The sequence below is a fragment of the Anoplolepis gracilipes genome, chromosome 2 (assembly GCF_047496725.1).
Source record: "Anoplolepis gracilipes chromosome 2, ASM4749672v1, whole genome shotgun sequence".
NCBI lineage: Eukaryota > Metazoa > Arthropoda > Insecta > Hymenoptera > Formicidae > Anoplolepis > Anoplolepis gracilipes.
The window spans coordinates 20,872,241-20,892,010 of NC_132971.1; the positions used below are offsets into that span (position 1 = coordinate 20,872,241).

A 19,770-nucleotide genomic window follows, 5' to 3' on the forward strand; every position below is an offset into this window, starting at 1 on the left:
GGTAAAAATGACAATGACAATGATGATAATTATAATAATATGTAATATTAATTAATAATACACTAATTTGTCTGCATATTAAATCACACATGAAAATTACCTAAAGAGATTCAAAAAGTATCAAATTCGTATTTCAATCACATCAAGATAGATACAAAACTAATAATAATCTTTCCTTTCTGTGTTTGTTATATATATAATAAAACACTAAGTTATTATACATAAACTAAATAGCAAAGATCAAAATATAATTAACAGTTATAAAGTATTAGAGTACAGTTATAGAGTAGAGAACAGTAAAAATAACAATAACAGTAATAATACAATAAATAGATATGCTTATATATAAACCAGATCTAAACCAGATATTACTAATTTTTCAATTTCAAAGTTCAATTTTTTCAAAACTTTACGTAAGAAAATTTTATTCTAAATTATTTATTTTTCATTTAAAACCATTCCCTTCTTAACTGATACTTTCCAGTATTGTTCCCTTTGATATATATAATAACTTGTATATAAAAATATCATTTTGACTCAAGTCTTATATCAACTATTCTAACTGACAACTCACACACACACGCACACACACATAAAATGTTTAACTATATTAAAAAATGATATGCTCTATTATATGTTATAGAAACAATAGTGCTGTAAAGGGTACATTTCACAGAACATAATTTTTACGAATAATAACATTTTTTTTTTTATTTTACTTATCTCCTTTGTTATAAACAGTATTATTATAACAATAGACAGAATCAACCTATAGTAACAAGAATGATTTTGCCAATTTACTATTTATTTTCTTATAAAGACGCTTAACTATACTTTTCGTGTAATAGAATAGCAATATTCAAAGAGTAAATTATGTAGAAGTGATATTTCCAAATAAGCGACCTGATCTGATATCGCACAACACTGGAAACTTGCTTAGCTTTTGCAAAAGTATAGAAGAATGTTTATGACTTCCAAATAAGATATCAATATAATGAAAACCTTGAATGGCTTAGAAGAAGGCTTGGTGGAAAAGATACTTGTGATAATTTCTTTTATGTCGAGACTTATGTATTACGTATTTTCCCAGGTACATAGTTCTTGTCTATTACCGGTTCCTGCAGAAACATGTGTAAACATCGTTCATTCTGTGCCAAGGGATGTCCAGCTATTCTGAAATTATTAAACAATACAATCAGTTACATATCTATCTACACAGACAGAATGATGGCATTGCAGATTGTTGGAGAATATTACAGGTGCAATAGAGTAATATATAATTAACACATTCTTTAATTAATGTTGTTAGAATATGCAGTTTAAAAATAATGTGTTTTAGTTATTTTCATAAAAATTAAACATAATAACTTAAATTTATTTTTACAGTCGAATTAAAACACACTATTAGAAATTTGTTTGAAAGAAATACCTGATAAAATTTTATTTTCTTTCTTCTATCCTTTTTCTAATATTCTTTTTTCTTAATTGATATTAAAACTAAATATTAATTTAATAAATAAAACGAGTATTTATATATACTATATATCTGCATATAGTGTATATATAACTGAAACAAATAACTATTAATTTTTTAGCAAATTTATTTTTGGACAGTCAGGATATTTATATTCGCTATTCCAAAGTCATTAGTTATATCTCATAGTATGTGCAAAGCGATAATACTCACTTGTTAACAAAAACTTCTAAGCCTTTTCTTCGATCTTCAATAAAATCTTCTTCAAATATGCCGTCATCACCACGAAAAGGCATTTGACGTTTCCATGCTTTTCCTGGTAAAGGTGGGACTACAATCTACAATTTTATAAAGATATATAAATAACAAATAATTCTATGATATTGCAATATATAATATTTATTTAAAATAATATTTATTTAATAATCATGTATGATCTTAAAAATTGTTTTAGTTTTACTTAACAAAAATAAATTAACTTACTAAAATCATAATATGTCAGTTATCATCTTAATAGTCTTCATAATTTAATTTGTACTATTTTATATTCTTAATTACATTACTTGATTTCAGTAACTAACCTTACTATCTCTTTCTAATTCATTTCTCAGCCATTCAAAATCACTATATCGCCTTCTTACAGTTGAATCTTTCACTTTAAAGACTGGCAAGTTTGTCTAAAAAGAAAAAGTCGAGTTGAAAAATTAAAACAATACATGTTTTTTAATATATATATATATCTTGAAATATTATATATATATATATAATATAAATCACACACATGCTATACCTATAGTATAAAAAATAAATGGATTATTTATGATTACATTCTCATACTCTACCACATATTTTTGCAAATATAAAAATTAAAATGGAGGATATGTTAAAGTGATTTGAAACTCTGCGTCTATTTTGAGAAGCATAAACGATAAACGTTTTCGGCTTTATTTTATCAATACGATAACAGGCACAGCCCACGACATACCTAATGGTTGGACATAATCAAATTACAGCTGTTCAATGTGAAAATATGCCTCTCTCTCTCTCACGTCACGTTTTTATCGCATGCCTGACATTCGACACGCGTGTTCGGCATCGCTACGGAAAATAAATTGGAGCGAAATGAACGTCACTCACCCTCATGCGAACTTCATAATCGGTATATCGTTTCTTGCCGACTCCGTGCGTGATCGGGTTAATCACGTCGATTTCAAGGAAGTTGGCAGGCGCCGCGTAAGCGTCGTCCAGGGTCTGTTTTTTCACGTTTAAACGTCGCGTAGCGTCTACGGTTGTGTCCGCCATTTCCTATTTTCAATTAAATACACGCTCCCGTGCGAGAGTTTCGCTTCTACAAAACGGTGGCCGGTGTACAGCGGGTGTAACGAAGCACCGCCAAATGACAGCACTCGGCAACTTGACACAATTCACTCCTCTCACTTGTGCGTACGTATGTATGTATGTATATATGTATGTATGTATTGCGTCAAAGTACAGTTGTATGTGACAGGAGCACACACTTGCACGTACTCCGATATTATGGGGGCGTTCGGAGAGACACTATTAGCGCTCACAGCGTCGTTTTATCTTTGTTCAACTTTTAATGAGTAACAAAGATAGAATGACACTGTTAACGCTAATAGTATCTCCCCGAACGTGGAGGATTCAGATTGCGTCAACATTCGACACGTGATTCGACATCCAATCCAGAGAAATTTATTTTATAGGATAAAACATAGTTACTAGCTGAAGTCCCTAGAATGGAATTTCTTTCTCACTAACTCTAAAGTCACTAGATTATAAAGTGTGTATCGCAATCCATAAAGCCTGTATCAGACTACGCATTAAAAATTGAGATTAAAGATTGAAGATTGAAATTTGACCAATTAAGACAAAGCAATTTTAGTTCCCTTTGTTCTGATTAATCAAATTCTAATCTTTAATCTTCAATTTTCAATTCGTAGTCTGATACGGACTTAAGATACATACATAAATCTTATAAACATAGATATGCCTTCCCCTGTAGATAAAAAGAGACAATAGATGTTACATATTTTCTATCCTTTATAATTAATCAAACGTACGAAGCACATGCTTGATATGACGTTTGACATATGTCAAACTGTTACTGTTACTGTTTGACAAATGTCAATTGATGTCAGTGGTTATACTTACATATAATTTAAATTTAAATATCTAATTATATAAGTTTAAATTTAAAAAATTAATTTAAGTTAATTAAAATTAATTTAAATAAAGATAGTAATACGATGTAAGTTATTGTGTAGTGTGTATATTGGAGAAAAAATAGCATTTCCTTTCATTCCTGTGCCCACGTTTGCACAGTAGTCTTTATGGAAATAGAAAGACAAACTAAGATATTACTCTCTCGCTCTATCAACTCGGTATGTAGTATATCTGTACTTTAAGTGCAGTCTATCTCCTATTGAAATCTTCTTTAAAGGTGGTCAAAGATGCAAGCTGTGTTGTATCATTTAATAGGTGCTTTGTTATATCTACATCAACTAGAATTACTACTAGCGTTAACGGTCATACCACGTTGTAAAGCACCAGTTCTCGTCCGATCACTGAAGTTAAGCAACATTGGGCATGGTCAGTACTTGGATGGGTGACCGCTTGGGAACACCATGTGCTGTTGACACTCTCCTTTTTTACAAATTTAAATATTGATATATTTTTTTTGTTTCAAATACATACGTAAATTATTGTGAAAATTAAAATCTCTTTTATTAATAGATGTTTTGAAATTCTTAAATTATAAATAAATATATAGAATGTTTCATAAAACTTTTCAATTAAAATAATATAGTACTATTATTAGGAACAGCAAGAGTCTATCGACATATATGTAACATATTTTTCTAGTTTTGTATGTTTGAAAGACAAATTAAGCAAAGTACGTTTTATGCACAAAACGTCGTAAGTTAATGCGCATAGCTTTGTCAATATTTAATTATCTCCGATGGAAAAAAAGTATATAATCGGAAAAAGCCATATATAATCAAATATAGTTATATATTTATTATATTATATATATATTATATTATTTAATTATATATTTATATTTCATTATATATACATATATATATAGACTGTTTTATATCGAAAATAATAAAAAATAAATTCATATGCCAATAAATTCATGAACGAAATAAGTATTACAAATTGTAGATATTTTTCAAAAATATTTAGTGAAAGCTTTATTCGTTTTTATAATTGTATAGTCAACAAAATGACAAGATCTCGCCTAGTAGCATATATGTTACATTATTATACTCACAATGAGAATGTTCCATTAAAACATTTAAGAATAAAAACTCTTTCCAGACATAATTAATTTTTTTTTTTTCATTGTATAAAGCAGAAAAAATTTTTAACATCGAAATGTCAGAGATGTTAAATGTAAATGCATTATGTATGTACAATTGTTTATGCACAGAGTTGTTAATATATAGTAAAAAATTGTAATAAAATATGAAAAGAGAAACTCTCTCAACACAATTTTAATTCTGAAATGTTTTTATGGGAATATATATATATTTTATTTTTAACAGTTAATTTCTCTTTAATCAATCTTTCGTTTGTTAATTATAATTGTCATATACATATACATGAAAATCTGTTTAAACAGTTTATTCATGTTTACGAGATTTAAAATCAATATCTTATTATATATTTATTTATTAGTATTTATACGTTTTTTAAAACATGCAAATATTAAATATAAAGCATTAAATTCTATTTTTATTTAGCATTTTATCAATGCAAATATGCTAAATAAAATTATAGAACATTAAAACTATATATGATATATTAATTTTTTACAGGTAAAAATATGTAAATTTTTGGTCATTAACACATTGACTGCCACGGCAATTTTCAGGATTCCGCTCTCAGAAGCCAATTCGATTTATATAATATTGCTCAAACTGCAATTATAATATATATGATAATCACCAAAAGGGATATAAAGTGTGTTTTTTGAAAAAAAGCTCTTACGAATTATCTCGTAGTTGGCATATGTAACAGAAATTTCTTCGTGGAAGCCATCTATGAGTTAGTTCGTGTATATGTCGTAGGCAAATGGTTATTTTAGGAAAATAGCTTTTGACTAGGCTAATGCTATCTGGCTTCTCCCCGTCCTCATAAAAAAATATGACAAAACTTGAGAGCGCAGAAACTACCAAGGCTGACAGTACAGCCAGATAACCATTTGCCTAGTCAGAAGCTATTTTCCTAAAATAACCATTTGCCTACGACATATACATAGACACGTTCAAATTTGTCATCGCGAAAAAAAGCAGCGTCCGACAAAGCCAATGTCGAATTTGTACAGAAAGAAAAAAACGCCGAGAATCGCGATATTTCTGTCCAGTCTGTGAAGAGAAGCCAGCCCTTTGTGTAAAAGATTGTTTTAAAAAATTTTACAAAAAATAAAAAAATATTCTTTTACTTATTGATTTTTGATACGAATAATTTTTTTTTTGTTATATTTTCTATTTTTTATAAATAAATTTTCTGTTTATATAAGCCAAACTTGATTTGCTTTTCTATTCCTAGAAGCCATGTATGCTTATTTACATTGATATACCACGAGTGTATTCGTAGTTGCACGGCAATGGCAAGCAAAACAACTACGAGATAAGTCGTAGTCGGCGTCCTAGTCAGAAAGGTAGACTACGACTTATCTCGTAGTTGGCAGTCAATGTGTTAAACATGTTAAAGAGAGAGAAATATAAATCATAATTTTAACGAAAGTAAAGAGATTTTAAAAAGAGATGATATATAAATATAACGTAATTTTTACTCTATAAATTCTACTACTTTATAGATTTATAGAATATTTAACATCTATTTATATATTAGATCTAAATAATTATCGATGTACATAATTTATTTTCAATATGTTAATAGTTGAACGCAACGCACAATTTACTAAGGCTACATGAGAGTAACTCACGAAAAATACTCCGTACGTATATATATGTATAAACCTTGAAGGTTTTTTAACTTCTTTTGGATAGATGAAAAATCCTTCGCATAATTAGACGTATATTCTGTCTTATATGGCGTGAAATTATTTTTCCTGATCTTTTATTTGCGCTTTAACATGTGTTATTTTCAATAACTATCCTGCTGTTCGGACACGAGTTCGTGTCAGCAAAAGCTTGATATATTAAATATTTTCCTACTACCCCCTAATTTTCAGCTTCCGCTCATCATGGTCTCACACATAAATTCTGCGAGGAGAATTTTGATATCTTTTAACAACAACTAATTCCGTAAAAACGCTAATAGCATGCTGATCAGAGCGCATGAAAGAATGAGGCCTTGAGGTGGCAAAAATCCAGGCGTTGCCGTGTTACAGTAGTCGTTTAAACAGGAGCAAACTTCTTGTCTACCGCCAAAGCCACTTCGTTGATAACACTTGCCCTTATAATTTGATTCGTCCCATCCGCATCCTCGAATAACTCGCGTATCAGGTGGTACTGTATAAAAAAGAACAAATTTCTTTTTTATTCTAGATATTCATCACATATAACAATTAAAAAAATATTAAAAAAAAAAAAACATTTCAATTAGAAGCATTTGTTGGGCAAATACAAAACTTATGAAATTTTATAATTGCCTTTCTTCCTAAGAGAGTAATCGATTTCCTTAAATTAGAAACAATCGTGATATATAAGCATATTAAAATTAATTAAATTAAAATTAAATTTAATATTATTAATGTATAATCTTGATCACGTACGGCCGTTGACGCTAAATTCGATGACTTGAGTAATTTTGCGACACATTGTATATTTCGCGCCATCCCTGAGATCCGAACAATCCATCTTCATGGAGTCTGGAGGAACAAGATCGGCGCATTGGCTATTATTGCGACTGTTGCACTGATAACATTGTATAGCCTCAACACCTGTAAAATATTGCAGTCGATTTATTTATATCTCTCTTACTTTTTCATCATAAGCGCGCACATATATTACATGTATAAATATACACAGTTTTATGTTACTCGTTGAAAAATAGAAACGTACATTTTGTCTCGTATATAGTTTTTATTTGTTATTTATTTATGGAAAATTATATTTAATTGCAGTTTGTATTTGTTGGATAAATTATTTTTAAAACGAGCAATTGCAGATTCGGTTTAAACAAGATTTTTTATTCAATTGCAACAATGACGGAAGATAAAAAGGTTTAAAATTTTTCCATTATACACGAATGAAATTTAATGCTAAAAATTTATTATTTATTATTACTTAAATTCGAATTATATATAATATATATATATATATATATATATAAACTAAAATTTATTATCATTTAAATTTTATATTATTTGACATAATTACAATATTATTCAATGACCCAAATTATGTTAACTATAATAGTAAATAATCCAATAATGATCTATTGTTTCTCTAATTTAGCTTGCTGTGATGTTATTTGCTTATAAAGTCACGTTCAATATTATGTGATAACAAAGTTAAAGGTCACAATGAAAAGAGGAGATAATAAGTACTAGATTGCGAAGAGCATATTAATTTGCAAAATCTAGACTAAGTCGTCTATAGCGATTTTTGATAACTATAATATCTAGCAAAAAAAAAGCAACATTGTATTCCCTTCAGTTTCTCATTTACTTTTTCATTCATCGCATACATAACTTAAAAAAATATTAATTTTATATGAAAGGAGAATCAATTACGTCAAAAGTTAATAAATCTAATACATTTCAAAATTCATAAACATGTCGTTGCGTAAAGCATTTTTTAGCCTTTTAAAATATATAAAATATATAGTAATTATACGCACAATTATTCATAAAAATAAAAATTTTATAGCACAAATTTTTACTGTAACTTACAGATTAATTAATATTTTTAAAATGTTTTAAATAATGCGAATCTCGAAATGTATTGAATTTATTAACTTTTGACGTAGCTGGCCCCCTTTCAGTTCCTCCTTTAAGAAGACTTGGTAATATATATTTATACAAAAAATGTAAACATAACAGAAAGGGCACATTACTTTTGTTAATCGATTATTGCATGCGTCATCGCATACACGGATATAGTTCATCGAACCCTCGGTGATGTTACCCTGTAGAAAAATCAATGCAGCCACGCCAGCTATGTGTCCCGGAAATATATATTCCCGCAATCAGACTGTCTTTGTATATTTGCGCATTCCAATTTTATTTTCACCGAAAAACTCACTAAAGTATGCCCGCCAAAAATTGTTTGCTCTATAAATGCAACGTCAACAAACTACGTGCGATCCTTGTATAATGAATGAAAGATAAAGAAAAAATGTCGCGATTATTAAGCAACCGATTTACAAATCTTGTAAGAATAATTCCACTTATAATTGATCTCTGGCATTAAATTTTTTTTTTCTCGTTACGCTAATTCAGAAGGTTAATTGAAATTTATTTTATAACTTTAGGGTGGTAAAATATTTCGGTAATGCAGTTGTACGATTTTTTGTTACTCTTTTGTGTACATTTCATTATTATATCAACATTTATAACGTCGCTGATGTGTAATGTGAATTAAGCCCGTATCAGACTACGGATTAAAAATTGAAGTCTTAATTGGTCAAATTTCAATCTTCAATCTTTAATCTCAATTTTTAATGCATAGTCTGATACGGGCTTTACGATTGCTAAGCTTGAGAAAGAAATGGTTACTTAAATTTTATAAAAATACATATTACATATATGCAGGATTATATCACATATATTTATATCGCGCGTCATTTTTAACACAACTGCAAACAATCCGCAATGCACCTTGAATGCAGACTTGGAAAACTCCCAAACTTATTTCTATCACTTACCGCTGTAGCAGAAAAACAGAAGGATGCTGCATAGAGTGATAACGATAGATCTCGCTCTTAGGACTCTCTTCATTTTTCTTTTTCTTCCTCCTCTTGGAACGATTAAAGAACAAATGTTGTTCGTCGAGAAGCTTCACTAATTGTTTCCAGGTAACCGGAACGTATTCACGGAAAAGAAAACAGAGAGACGACACAAATATACAAAAGTGTAAAGGGAAAGAGAGATAAGGGAAATTAAAACAGGCGGAGAAGGGAAATAGAAACGGGAAAGAAAGAGAAAGAGACAGAGAGAGAGAGAAAGAGAGAGAGAGAGAGGAGAGAGAGAGAAAGAGAGAGAGAAAGAGAGAGAAAGAGAAAGAAAATCAAGAATTGAAAAGGCTTGAAGGTATCATTTGAGACTCGCAGAACTGAGAAAGCACTGTTAATGTACGGCGCTAGCGTGGCGCAAGCTCACTAACTCTAGCACCGATGTATACAGTACCAGCGGGCAGTGCTGAACACGCGATTACGACCGAGGAAGGGAGAGCAAGCAAGCAAGGCGAGGCAGTTGACGGTGGGAGGAGGCCGTGGCTCATCTACGCGAATAACCCCAGGATCGATCGATCTTCCTATCGCTGTGCGATATCTTTCGCTTGGATCCGTAATTGTCCGCTACCAGAGATATGCAAAATGAGTGTCGAAATTGATTTGAAATAGAAAATGCAAAATAGTTGCCGCATTATTCCATTTAAAAATGCAAAATACAAAATAATGTTTAAACATCCATTTAAAATAGGAAATGAAAAATAGACATTTTTCAAATGGTTTTTTAAAATAAAAATTACTTTTTTTAAGTATTTATATCCTTATATTTATTTATATTTAAATTCTTATTCTTATTATCTATCTATTAGATTAGATTGGATCTTATACTATCCGTTCTTATTTTTTTACGAGAAATTAGATCTGTATTCTAGCATCACTGCATGATATACGATTGCATGAATGGGTGACAATAGCTTGGTTATACACAGAATGACTAAATTACTAAATATTTAATCTAGAATTTATTATACAAAATTCACAAATGCAATGCAATGTTACATAAATATCCATTTATTGATATTTACAACTAATATTATCGATATCTCGATTAATTTTTGAATTTGGAAAAAAATTTTATTTGAAATAGAAAGTGGATAATGAAAACTATTGAAATGGAAATGTAAAATGGCTTTTGAAAACATGTATTTTAAATGCAATATACAAAATAGAGATTTTACATTTTACATTTTCATTTTAAATGCATTTATTTTAAATAATACACATCTCCGGTTTTGTACAATCGATATTTTTCGCTGATAAAAATTTACGCGTTCGATATAAATTATATATCATATATCGAGAGAATTTATTATATATCAATATGTAATTATTTTAAAATATAAAATTGCTCCTTAAAAAAATCAAGGATCCATATATTCTCGAGGAAAGATGAAAATATACTGATAAAATATATATTACGTAATGTATGTGTATATATTAATGTTACATCATTGGGAAATTATGTTGCCGAAAGCTTTTAAAAGAGAATTCGTTAAAATGATGAAATGAAATTCAAATAAGGATAATCTTGTATATTTATCGATCTAACCAATATTAAATTTATATAAATAAAGCTAGAGTCTCATAGTCTGTCGATTTATGCATGCTTACATAACGCGTTTAAAACTTCCTCAATGCCATTACACAAGATCGAATATACTTGTTCCAGTTATCTGTGAAGTCAATCAGAAAATATATAAGAAATCGATAATATCTCAGCACGAAAAAGCCAAAAAGCGTCTGAAAAATGTCTAAAGAATAAGACGATAAGAGACGTTGGGTCATTTTTTAAAATCTTATCGAGAGAGGTATTTTATAGACATGTCAAAGAAAATAATTGGAAAGTTTTACAAAAGAGAAAGAGAGAATAAGAAAAATAAAATGAAAAATTTACGAGAAGATATATGATCTTATCGCTTTATATAAAGCCTGTTATCACAGATTCAAACAATAAACGACTATCAATAACTTGGCGAATAAGAGCCATACTTTTAGAAACTAATTTTTTCCGCAAAAATTGAAACGTGCACAGGGCACATATTTTACTTGGTGTATTTTACCATGAAATAGCTTCTCATTTTTGAGAATTCTATAATCCCTTTTTACCCCTTCTCCTCCCCCCCCCCCCAAAAAAAACGTAGGCGAGAAAAAATTTTCGCGGAAAAAATTAATTTCTCATTCGCCCTTATTCGCCAAGTTGATAGTTGTTTGTTTGTAAATATCAAGAGCCTTATATTCTCAATATCAAACAATAAAATTTCACCCATTTAGTAATAAACACATTTGACGAACTGAAAAAGAATGTTAAACGTTCTACAAAGAATTGGCACGAACATATGGGTTAAATAGATAAGGCTGCGGATGATATGGGCAGCTTTACACTCAAATGGAGAGTAAAGTGGTAGTTTGGAGCACGTTGAGTGGATAATGTTCATCTTCCTGTGACACGCTCAACGTCACGAAACTGTCACACTACTCATGTATTTGCGCGTCACAAAAGTTCCCGTTAAAGTATAATAATACAAATAATACAAAAATTTTCTGGAATCCTCGTCCCCGATCCTTCCGATGCTCGTAACGCAAATTAAATGATATATTATACCTGCTCTTCTAATTAGCCTGCACGCACCGAATGATCAGATATATTTGCTCCTGCCTTTTTCAGTTTGTTTTTCTTTTTCTCACTCATCTTTTTTCCCGCTCTTGTAAATTTTTTCACTCATTTTTTTTATTACACATCGACGTTTATACGATTTGTAAAATTAGAGCGAGCGATAACGCGAGTTACACAGCCTTGACAGTATCTTCCAATATATCTTCACAATTTTATAGAAAAAAATACACTTATTTCACCCTACCAAGTCTTCGTAAATTTATCTCTATTTTAAATATGATTTAATTGACATGTCTTTTTTTACTTTAAACGAAATAAATGAAAAGAGTTGTTAGTGACAAGCTTAACTTTTCTCGCCTACGTATCTCAGATATGTTTTATGGCTATTTCTCTAATCCTTGTTTTAAGCACAAAATAAATAAAAAAATTCACAAGCAAGGTAATATACGGTAAAGATATTTGTCGAAAAGTCAACGGGGGACGATCACGACATGTTTCTCAAAAACGTATAATCACGACTGTCTCTAGTTTCTCTCTTACATTGCGTTGCTGCTCGTTACATGATCGTACTATACATATTCACAAGTATATACGTGCAAATTAATATTAAATAGATCTTTCATATGGCCAACATTAACGTACTTAGCGTTTTAGCAATTCGCCCCAGTCCCTGACATATTTTTAGCATTTATACTGCCAATATTTTGCTTTGCCGTGTTATTTGAGGTGTTAATCTATCTAAATGTCGAAAAAAAAGAAGCAAAATATGATTATTAATAATTATATTATTAATAATTTTTAAATTTATTTACCTCTACTAGAACTAAAAATATGAATATAATCAATTTTATTTTACATATTATACAATAAAGGTATTGTTGAATAATTGTAGGGAAATATAATATCAGTTTTATGCTTCATTATAATAATCAACTTATGAGAAACGAAGTAAATATAGATAAATATAGATTGAGGTTTAATTAATAAAAAAAATGTAAAAAACGCAATCAATCCAATGGGATATAATGGAATGACAAAGAATTGGTTTGCTATCTAACAAGAAATATATAAATATTCGCTTATCTTACATGGTGATAACATATCAAATAAAAATACATAAAATATAATAAATAAAACGCCTAGCTCAGCGGTTGCAACAGAAAAAGGACGAGTACACGATATAAGGTGTTCTATCTTTATTTCTGTTTGTGTTTTGAAAATTCTCCTTTTCCTGTGTATGTTTGTAAACTCGCGCAAAGTTATTTCTCACTGATTTTATTTTAATAAAGATCATTGAGATTTTTTTTCAGCTACTCTTAAAATTCATTTGACATACGGTAATAAAATTTATTTTTTCTAATTAATTATTCCCAAAAAATAAAGTATTTATTGTATTATCGACTACATGCGGAGAAAAAAAATTGTGAAAAATATGTATCTCAATTTCTGTATATGCATTGAATAAATAAATCTTCATCTTAAATAATAAATTAATAATAATACATTATAAATTAACATCAATTTTAAAAGAATGATCGATTTATTATATAGCTAATTTCGTAGCAAAATGTTAAATGTAATGTAATTGATGTCGGTTGTTTTATGAAACATATATAACCCTGCAGGATTTAATTTTCTAATAATTTTATAGTTACTTGTAATTGATTGGACCGAGATGAATTATTTGGTAAGAAATATTTCGCAGTGATTTTATATAATGCATTATATTAAGATACTAAAATAGAAAATTGGGTTTTATACGTATCTCTTCAGAGAACAACTAATACAGTACGTGAATTAATTATAGAATTTTTTTATAATTTACATATTTTTATTACGGAAACTGTACTTTCAATCAATTATAAAATAAGGAATTATATGAAATCATTAATCGCGAAGTACGGATTTTGTTTTTTATAGCCATTATATACCTTCGATGTTGTATAGTCCATATATGAAGAAACATAAGTTACAATGCAAACAAGATTGCGTGTATTGCAAATATTATTAATTCTATGTATTTTTCAGAGAGGTGAGTGTTTTTAATTAAAAGAATAATTGACTTTTAGAATCAGTAACTGTAATTATAGAACGCCTGTGTTTCGAAATAGAGGTTTCAAACGACGCCAATATATGCTAATCGATATTTATTGTAATAAAAAAAAATTAAATAGTAAAATAACTAATTAAACGGTAATTAAAACTATATATTATATTGGCAACCTCTACGTCGAAATAAACGATAGAGACGTCTTTCGGTAATGTAACTTCTTCTTTCCGCTTTTGTAACCGCTATTCTGCAACGACCGACGATAATGCGAAAATAGAAGAATGCACCGCGATCAAATGTTATCAGTGCAGCAGTAAAAAGGATGAAGATTGCACCGTTAACAAAGTACATTTTAAATATCTGAAGCTATGTCCGTCGGGTCATCCCTATTGTCGTAAAGCCGTTTACGTGTGTGAGTAGACTCGACACTGTAATCATTTAATTGTGGTAGACTTGTAAACGCGTGCATGTGGGTTTCATATCGTGTATTTTAAACGACAAATTATACTGAAAATGAAAAGATTTTACAGTATAAATTGCACGCGAAGTACGTTTCCTTTTACAATATTTACTGTAAAGTTGGAACATGTATAATGAAATATTAAGATATTTATTACTACATAAAAATTGTATATTATGTATTTTTTTATTTATTAATACAATATAGATATACAATTGTTTGTGCGTCAACTATTAGAATATTTATAATATTCCTCTATAAACTATAATACATATACATGGTGTGTGTAATATGTGCGAAAGATTTCGAGGAGGGATTCCTTGCCTAATTAAAAAAAAAATTTACACATATATATCAATATCCTAAACGGCATTGTTTTCAAGTTAAGTTTTCAAGATGTTCAAAGTTAAAAAAAAATAAAAATTAAAAAATATATATTTTGACGAAAACAAAATTTAACAAAATTATAGAAATTGTTGGAAATTACCATTTCCAGTAACGAAATATAAATACTGTTCTCCTTTTAAATTGATTGGCAAATACGCTCAAGGATACCAGGTGTCTTATAAATAGTTTCACACGATTAAATATTTTCAATCGTGCCAGCATAAAATTTATAAAAATTTAGAGCGAAAGAGAGAGAAAAATTCAAGGATTTCAATTCCTATAATTTTATTTAATTTTGTTTCTTATCAAAATATCCTTTTTTAGATCTCATTTTTTTTAAATCTCGAACACAAACCTTGTAACTATCCTGTTTAGGACATTGATGTATACGAACCTTTCTTCAAGAAATTACCCAAGAAATTACCCTCGAATTTTTTCGCACATGTTTTAGTAGGAACTGTACATCAAGGTTGGGAAATAATGCGTTACTTTTTTTTGGTAACTGTAATAACGGTAACGACGTTATAAATTTTGTTTGTAACGGAAAAAGTGACTTTGTTACATTTTTCGATAACGAGTAACGAAATTAATAGTTACTTTTATAGTTACTTTACAGACAGCACATGTCTTTAAAAGATGCTTAAAAAACAACTTAAAAACGTCTTATTGTCTTTTAAATATCTTTAAAATCTCTTTTGATCTCTCTGTGCTGTCTGGCATTTTTTTCGAATATATTTGAATATACTTGAATATACTATACTTTTTTCGACTATAATTTTCAAATAAAAAAACATAGGTATTTTTCGTTTCATGCATATGCGCACATTTTATATAGTACATGTAACATAAACTGTAGATACATATGCACATATGCACGAAATGGAACTTAGGCATTGATAAGAGTATTGAAACGTAGTATCACATAGAAATTACTGGAATTTTTTTCTAGTATCTTTTTACTTCGTAAAAAACATTTAGGTAGACAGATAATTTAATGATTAGTCAAGAATTTGATATTATGAAATTTATCGTATCGTGTTAAAATTGTAAAATAAAAAAATTAAAGAGACGTGAAGAAAACGATTTTGACCATATTTACAAATAATTACAAATCTATTGAAAGTAAACTAACAAAAGAAAATCACTTTATTTACATTTACAGCACCTAAAAGTGTTTAAGAAGGCTTGTCTACAATTTTTTTCAAAAATTTCTCTTATTTAAAATAATTTATTATCAAAATTATTGTCAACATTATTACACTTATATCAATAGCGATATCACTGTCGAAATTATATCATTTTGATTACTTTAATGTAAAATAATGTTTAAACATTTTCAGTGTTTAGTGTAAATTTTTAATTCAATTTGATTCTTGTATTAAATGATTTGATCTTGTATTAAAAAAATTGTTATTAATCAAGAATTTGAGATTATGAAAATTATTGTGTTAGAATTTTAAAATAAAAAAAAATTAAAGAGACGTGAAGAAAGCGATTTTGACCATATTTACAAATCTATTAAAAGACCATCAAAATTATATCATTTTGATTACTTTAATGTAAAATAATGTTTAAACATTTTCAGTGTTTAGTGTAAATTTTTAATTTAATTTGATTCTTGAATTAAAAGAATTATTACGTAAAGTTTGTACTGTATACAAAAAAAAGTAACGAAAATTGTAACGATTCGTTACTTTTTCAGTAACGGTAACGAGTTATTTTTATAAAGTAACTTTCCCAACTCTGCTATATATTATTATTAATAATAAAAATCTCGTGATTTCTTAGATAATAGTAACGTTCGACGATTACAAAAATTATATCGCCATTTGCATTATAATATATTTTCTTCGCGTGCATACACGAATGCAATAATATCTTAAAAATTCCAGACTACTTCATGGATTCGCATAACGATTTGACGATGCGCGAATGCGCAAAATCGCGAAATAGCAAGAAGGAATGTTATCGAGGACGCTATAACCGGGATAGTTATCAGCTTGTCTGCGAATGCGTGGGTTACGGCTGCAATCGATCTCGACGATGTTCACCCGGTCTCGCGATCTACTTTCTGTGTACACTCCCCATGATTGTCGACTACTTTATTATCATGCTTTATCATGCAAATTGATTATCAAACGTAAATCCAAAATACCTTCTCGAGAATCCTGATATAGTACGATAATAGTTATATTGCGCCTTTCTTACATACCTGATGATCGTGCATTTTTTTTTTTTTTTTCTATGTGTAAATCGCATTATAATTACCTCTCGTAGTATTAGTAGAAAAAAGTATTGATAAATATGCTAGCGAAATACAGTATAATACGCGTTCGTATTAATGTTAAAGATTTATTACAAACTTATTAATTAAATAGATTAAGTAAAATTGTAAAACAAAATAAACAGATCTGCGTATTTCATATTTCGTATGTTGTCATTGTTACGATTACTCGAATTACTAATATTGCAATAAAAATAATAAACGATACGATCGCAGTTTTATTAAGAAAAAAAAAAAAAGAATCTTTATCATCCCTTTGTTCAATAATTCGATCGAGCATTGTTTCAGGAAGTAACAAGAACTCAGGATGTACAAGCGCGACGCAACAGCTTCCGTTTTGTCAATCACGATATATAGACGCAATGAGATAAATTATATAACGACGAAGAAAGAGACAGAGAGAGAGAGAGAGAGAGAGAGAGACAAAGATGGCAAAATGGCAAGAGTTGACAAGGTCGCGAGGGATAATAGAAAGCAAGAGTTAGTTTGTGTGCCAGGAAAAAAAAGAGAAAATATATGCCGGGCGAAAGAAAAAATCTATGCCTCCTCGGCATGAGATTCTCTTCGCGACCGCGGAGTAAAGTGAAAACTGCGGAGTAGACAGACGGCGTCAGCGGCGTCGTCGTGGCGACGCCATCGGCGACGGCGACTCGGATGGGGTGACGGGCGCCACAACGGCGGGCATCTCTCCCTCCTGTCTCTCCGTCCTACCCCTATAATAACCCTCGACTTATTCCGCATGCCCCATTGAACGAGTGTATATATCTACTGATTAACAACGACTTTTGAGAATTTGAAACAGGGATGTGTCGTGGTTCAAAATTGCGTAACACGAATTGTTTACGTGTGATATTTGCACGGGTTTTTTTTTTTTTTTTTTTTTTTTTTTTTTTTTTTTAACCTATTTATTATAAATTAAATGTCAGAATGCAAAAAAAAAAAACAATAATTATATTATAAGAAAATATATATGTACATGTAATGTTAATACAGTATATTTTTATGTAATATAATAATATGTAATAATATAATTTCTTTTTCTTTATCAATATGGAAGAATTTAAATTTATTGGTTTTTCGTGACAATTATAAAAGATATTAAAATTGTTTTATTATGTTTAAACCATGCAATATAAACAAATTATTTCATAAATTACCAATTAATACAAGAGTGAGATGTTAAATATAGTTTACATTGTTTACACGTCGACGTAGCTACTATTTTAGTTTACGAATAAATGCCTAACCCTGTTTGAACAATACTCAAATTCATTTTGATATCACGATATCGATACAAAGTTTGGATTGTTTCCAAAACTCTGTCTCGAATAATATTCTTTCATAAAAGGATATTCAACAACTCTACGAAGAATAATATTTTCATTTCGATTTGTACGTTCAATTAAAAAGCTCTATTTAAATGTTTTGGAAAGGCTCACATAATTTTTTTTTCTACCATAAGAATAATCCACTTAATAACATGTTGCTTCTAAAGCACAGAATCTAAAACACACACACACACACACACACAGAAATATCAAATCAAAACTTGTATACTCATATGAACGCGTTCATTGTTTCATATATATATGCAACAATTTTTAATCTTCTTGGAAGAATTTAAAAATCTTAAATTTCAATTTAAGAATATAATAATTATTTTGACTCTAAAAAAATGATAATCATCGATTTGAACATGTGTTATTTTCTATCCAACATTTTTTCCTCTCCATTCAAGAAAATTATTCTTAAATACCAAGAATATATTTTTCTTGGTTGATTTATATAAAATGTCTTCATCCATATAAATTTTTTTTTGTTTAACGCGATATAATCTCACTTCAAGATTTACATTTTAAAACTAAAGATATTGTCAAAATAAGAATATTCTTTTTTTCTATGTAAAAGGCTAATGTGATCTGTAAATTGTGACTAAAATCTGTTTAGTAACTAAATGAATTCTCAAAGGAAGAATTTAAAAATTTTAAATTTCAATTTAAGAATACAATAATTATTTTGACTCTAAGAAAATTATAATTCTCGATTTGAATATGTGTGTTATTTTCTATCCAACATTTTTTCCTCTCCATTCAAGAAAATTATTCTTAAATAACAAGAATATATTTTTCTTGGTTGAACTATATAAAATGTCTTTATCCAAGTAAATTTTCTTTGTTTAACGCGATATAATCTCATTTAAAAATTTTCTTTTTTTATTAAATAAAGGGTAATGTTACTAAACGTGATGTAAACTTTTTCTCTCTCGCGTTAGATACTTCGGAAATCTCTGGGAGAGCAAAATGGGGAACATTATTGTGGCAATGAAAAATATCAGTGAACGCGCGTGTATATATATAATACTGCGTAGAAGAAAATGTAACCCACGCCCTGCAAGAGGGAGGAAACCAAACACAGGGAAAGAGGGCAAAATGTACGCGTCGTGCGCGTTACAGGGGGAACGGTGGAGAACAAAATATCGTGGAAGGAAGACATGGCGTAGGAGAGAGAAAATAGGGGGAGGCGAGTAACGCAGCGTGGAGAACGGAAAGCT

At 29.2% G+C, this 19,770-nt stretch overlaps 2 protein-coding genes and 1 non-coding gene across 3 annotated transcripts; 1 reads left to right on the top strand and 2 right to left on the bottom strand.

Moving 5' to 3' along the window:
• Positions 1-264: 264 nt before the first annotated feature.
• Snx3 (sorting nexin 3) lies at positions 265-3,026 on the bottom strand. The gene is made up of 4 exons (XM_072886629.1): positions 2,612-3,026; positions 2,056-2,151; positions 1,688-1,812; positions 265-1,173 (listed from the first exon to the last, which is right to left on the bottom strand). The coding sequence occupies exons 1-4, from the start codon at positions 2,774-2,776 to the stop codon at positions 1,068-1,070; spliced, it is 492 nt and encodes a 163-aa protein (XP_072742730.1). The 5' UTR covers positions 2,777-3,026; the 3' UTR covers positions 265-1,067.
• Positions 3,027-4,013: 987 nt separating this feature from the next.
• LOC140663305 (5S ribosomal RNA) lies at positions 4,014-4,133 on the top strand. The gene has a single exon (XR_012046249.1). It is a non-coding gene; the product is annotated as a 5S ribosomal RNA (ribosomal RNA).
• A 531-nt stretch (positions 4,134-4,664) lies between these two features.
• Positions 4,665-9,817, bottom strand: LOC140676426 (UPAR/Ly6 domain-containing protein crok). The gene is made up of 3 exons (XM_072911463.1): positions 9,341-9,817; positions 7,245-7,412; positions 4,665-6,981 (listed from the first exon to the last, which is right to left on the bottom strand). Exons 1-3 carry the CDS (start codon positions 9,411-9,413, stop codon positions 6,767-6,769), a joined length of 456 nt encoding a protein of 151 aa, XP_072767564.1. The 5' UTR covers positions 9,414-9,817; the 3' UTR covers positions 4,665-6,766.
• Between the last annotated feature and the right edge of the window lie 9,953 nt (positions 9,818-19,770).